General features: G+C 38.7%; 1 protein-coding gene across 4 annotated transcripts in view; it reads right to left on the reverse strand.

Annotated features, from left to right (window-relative positions):
* POLD3 (DNA polymerase delta 3, accessory subunit) overlaps nucleotides 1-4,883 on the reverse strand; it is a 49,590-nt gene that overhangs the window by 41,279 nt on the left and 3,428 nt on the right. For all 4 annotated transcript variants that reach the window (XM_075061832.1, XM_075061833.1, XM_075061831.1 and 1 more), the window contains one exon: nucleotides 2,973-3,075. In XM_075061832.1, coding sequence (XP_074917933.1) covers nucleotides 2,973-3,074 — 102 coding nt within the window. In that variant the 5' untranslated portion in view covers nucleotide 3,075. The remainder of the gene's footprint in view (nucleotides 1-2,972; nucleotides 3,076-4,883) is intronic.

Consider the following 4,883-nt stretch of genomic DNA (forward strand, 5'->3'; position numbering starts at 1 on the left):
TTAAGCCAAGATGGTCTTTTGCCACATTTTCTATCTTTCCTACCCATCGGAATAGCTTGCTTTTGGGCGCTTAATAGTGTCCGTTTGAAAAACTGCCAACTCTGCTCAGTTGCTTTTCCCCTCAGTCTTGATTCTCATAGGACCTTACCTATCAGCTCTCTGAGCTTACCAAAATCCGCCTTCCTGAAATCCATGGTCTCTATTTTGCTGTACTCCCTTCTACCCTTCCTTAGAATTGCAAAACTCTATGATTTCATGATCACTTTCATCCAAGCTTCCTTCTACTTTCAAACCTACTATGAGGTGTTCAATTTTGATCTGTCCACTCAAGTAATTCTTGCAGTGTTAAATCTACAGCCCTGCAGCAGCCCCTCCTGAGAGGAGTCAGTACTGCAATATCATCAAGTTCTCTCAAATCAAGAAACAAGGTTTAATCTGAAATGCATGACGCAAGCTCATTAGTTTCCTCCACATTAAATGACCTTGTGTCAGATAAAGCCTCATTTATTCCAAAACCTGTCATCTCTTCCAAGACCAGGACTTTTCTTTCAGTTCTTACGGCTCCTCTCAAAACTTATTATTTTCCCCCGTGCAGTACTTATAAAATGCTGCTCCTAAGTTTTATCTTCCTTGCGTGTCATTCTAATTACATTTTAATATCTCTCAGAATGAATAAAAAAAATTTAAATTATAAATGGATGTTCTATATTTAATTTAAATACATTTTGATTTTAAAAATTAAACTTGTTTAAAACTAAATTTGACATTATGATAGCCTACAATCTATGTTAAGGCCTAAATTTACTGTAATCTATTCAAATCATGTAAATGAATTAAAAAAAGCTACATCAATGAGCCCTCCCCAAATTTATGAATTAACATATTCTGTTTTATTAGTTACATATAGAAACAGGGGAAAACTTATCTTAAACTTTTGAGGTCATCTTAAGCTTTATAAATGTCAAAATGTTATGTACAGCATTAGTAAATAGTAGTATTTAGTCTTTATAACCGAACAAATCCTGGTATTTATATTGTTTTTCAAATGTAAGTATTTTCAATTTTTGCTTACAGAAAAGCTTTGGCCCTTATTACTTTGGGTTTCAGTTTAGCTAGCAGGTGCAGAATTAATACTTGCTTCATTTGGACTAGTTCATTCGAAGTTTAAGAACTGATTAGAAGTGGAAAAAGCAGTAAAGCTTGTTTTCCTCTTCCAATCTACGGATAAAACCATGGTGTGATGATGAGATCTACTAATTTTAAAAACAGGAAGGACAAGGTGTCAGATTTTCAAATGTATTTAGGCATCTAAAGTGGGATTTTCAAAAGTAACTAAGCAATTTAGGCTCGGAACCCCGATTACTTTCAGTGAGAGTTAGGCACTTAACCTACTTAGGTGCCTAGTGGGATACACCATCTGCATCTTTAGGTGCTTAAATACCTTTGCAAATCTGGCCCGGGGTGACCAGACACAACTCTGAAATTCACTACCTACAGTTAATAATTCCTTTTTTAAAATAAATATTAGTTAGTTTTAAATGCAAAACATGTCTTGTTAAGCTCACTTTTTTCCTCTTATGTAACTAGAACATTTAAGGTAATTTTAATTAATTTTTTTTTTAACTGGTTAAAACACTGTTTTTTTGCATTTTAATTTAATTCCAATTTCTATCCAAATGCAGCATGACAAATATTATGATTAAAAAATGTGCATTCTTCACCATTCTCTAACATGAATCTAAGTAAGTGTATGTTGAGCTATATAATTGTTTAAATAAAGGTGTACAGACAGAGTGCAACCTCCTGGTTAGAAAAATCAAAAGGATCAAGTTTAGCGTGAGGGCTACGTTTAGCTGCAAATCAACATTTTCTAATGGTTACCAACCAATGAGAATTAACTCTTCTTTAGGAAAACAGGTAAAGTACAAATGCAAAACAAGATTAAAATTGATTATTTAAATCAACCTACCCTGATATCTTCACTGGTTCTCACTGCCAGGGCCGGCTCCAGGGGTTTTGCCGCCCCAAGCAGCCAAAAAAAAAAAAAAAAAAAAAAAAAAAAAAAAAAAGCTGCGATCGCGATCTGCAGCAACTGAGCGGAAGGTCCTTCGCTCCAAGCAGGAGTGAGGGACCCTACGCCAAATTGCCGCCAAATACCTTAAAGTGCCAGCCCGCTCCGGATTTGCCACCCCAAGCATCTGCTTGGTAAGCTGGTGCCTGGAGCCAGCCCTGCTCACTGCTTCACAGCTCATCACTTCTCACCTTACTTTCAAGAGCCTTCACAATCCTACCTTCCTTCCCTTTTAACTCTTGTATTGTTCCACATTGCTCTGGCAACGATGGCAGCTGCTGGTATACAGGCCTGTCTCTTAGCCTGGGATAGAATTTTGGGTTTGATTTTTTATACTTTGATATCCTCACTAACGTGTGTGAACAAAGAACAAAGACACTGTGTTGCTTCTGCCTAACCAGATGGGGTTTACAGCACGAGAAGAGAAAAGGAAGAGAGGTAAAGTGTTGCTGGGCATGGTGGGAGATTAATATACACTTTATTTGCCCTTCCTGAGCTAGTCTACAAGGCTGTTACCTTCTCCGCATTCAAATCCTTCCTGAAGGGCCAATTCTACAACAGCATCTATCAAAGCCAACCAACCAGTAATGGCCAATTTGAGAGGTAACTGGAACAGCGCAACATCAACAGAATAAAACCCTGTTTTCTTATCAGACTAAGTATTATCAAAACATGGTCAATACAACTTCTTCCCCAGTCTGTCGTGTTGTCTGTCATATTGCAAGCTCTTTGGACAGAGAATGCACCTTCTTTTATGGCCATATAAGATCTAGCACACTGTAGGCACTACCAGAAATAAATTATAGTAAAAGCAGGAATAGAGTTTTTGCGCCAAAGATGACAGAACAAGGCAGGACACAGAGAAGCAATGCACACACAATTGAGGGAGTTGAGTACTCACAATGTGTCCATTCTGAATGAGATTTCCTGCCACTAAATAGGTGACATGGAGTTGAGCTCCTGAATTCTCCTTTCTCTTCCTTTCTACATAGTCATAAAGCATCCTGCACAACAAAAGAAACCAATGTTAACTACCTGTAAGGAAAAGAACCCTTCACCCCATCATCTACCAATTCCCGGTGATTTATGTGACATTCATAGGATCAATAGAAGTAAAATGTTCTGAACTCACTAAATGTGTTTATTTCTTCTGAACAGGTCTGTGTAGCTCAAAACCTTGTCTCTCTCACCAACAGAAGTTGGTCCAATAAGACATTACCTCATCCACTCATCTCTCTAATATCCTGGGACTGACATGGCTACAACACTCCATAGTTTTATCTAGACATTTATACCAAGGCTATCATTAGGATGTTAAAGGCTGTGTTCCCATAATACACATACTGAACCACCAGTTCCTGTTTTGCCCTCACTCATGTCTCAAAAACTGGGTTTAGACAAATTTGTGTGTGTACACACACACACACACATATATACACAGCAATTCATTGTATTTATTGGGATACTTACATGGATTCCATCACTTTGGTATCCATAAGATAGTATTGAAACATCTCCCATTTTTGTTTTATCTAACTAGCTCCTCTTCACCTAAATCTTCCTGCCTCATCCCGAGAACTTTTTTCATTCATCCTAGAACACAGTACAGCCCCCAGAACTCAGAACATCTAAATACACAAATGGGGTCTGCTGTCCATCCTCAAGAACCTATTAATCTAATATTAGGAATGGGTCTCTGGGCTATTCCTTGGCTCTCCCCCTCCATGGCGGGAAACAGGAACCTAGGACTCACTGGCCCCGCACAGCCTACCCTGAGAAGTTGATGTACACCACTTCCCAAAAAAACTTTCTTGAGGAATCATATGGCTCCTGTAAGTACCACACCAATGACTTCAATGGACAATTATGTACTTCAAAGAATGTAAATTACTTTCATCTTTTCACAGTCCTAGCAAATGAAGTACAAAGAACTATGTCACTACGACGTTAAGATTGCAAATATACATTGAAGTCTGGAAATGCCAAAAGGTTCTGATAGTAAAGTTAACTTGTCCATATTGCAAATATTTAGCTTTGGTTATTATCTAGGCTGTTAAGTGTAAGTATACTGTGAAGTGTGCATTTAGCCCCCTGGACAGTGATTGCAAATATTTATTTGTAGTATGGGTATTGTTGCTGCGAGTGGCTTTTGTAATTCCTGACTGTATTTTATATTTCCACCTTGATGTTGCATAATACAGGGGATCACAATCCTGAGATCAGATGTGCAGAGGCAGCCTCTCACATCTGCAAGGATCCAACCGCAGGACTGGGCCGTAGCTTGTAAAACGCTTTTAGACCTTTCAGCAAGAGAGGACCTATATACATTCCTACACGAATACAATTCTAAGATAACCATTTCTGTACATAATAGTCACACCTATTATATGAAACTATAGAACCATAGAATATCAGGGTTGGAAGGGACCTCAGGTCATCTAGTCCAACCCCCTGCTCAAAACAGGACCAAACCCCAACTATATCATCCCAGCCAGGTCTTTGTCAAGCCTGACTTTAAAAACCTCTAAGGAAGGAGATTCCACCACCTCTCTAGGTAACTTATTCCAGTGCTTTACCATCCTCCTAGTGAAAAAGTTGTTCCTAATATCCAACTGAAACCTCCCCCACTGCAACTTGAGACCATTACTCCTTGTTCTGTCATCTGGAACCACTGAGATTCATTCTCTTTGGAACCCTCTTTCAGGTAGTTTAAAGCAGCTATCAAATCCCCCCTCATTCTTCTCTTCTGTAGACTAAACAATCCCAGTTCCCTCAGCCTCTCCTCATAAGTCATGTGCTCCAGCCCCCTGAT

This window comes from Chelonoidis abingdonii, chromosome 1 (genome assembly GCF_003597395.2).
Source record: "Chelonoidis abingdonii isolate Lonesome George chromosome 1, CheloAbing_2.0, whole genome shotgun sequence".
NCBI classification, from domain to species: Eukaryota; Metazoa; Chordata; order Testudines; family Testudinidae; genus Chelonoidis; species Chelonoidis abingdonii.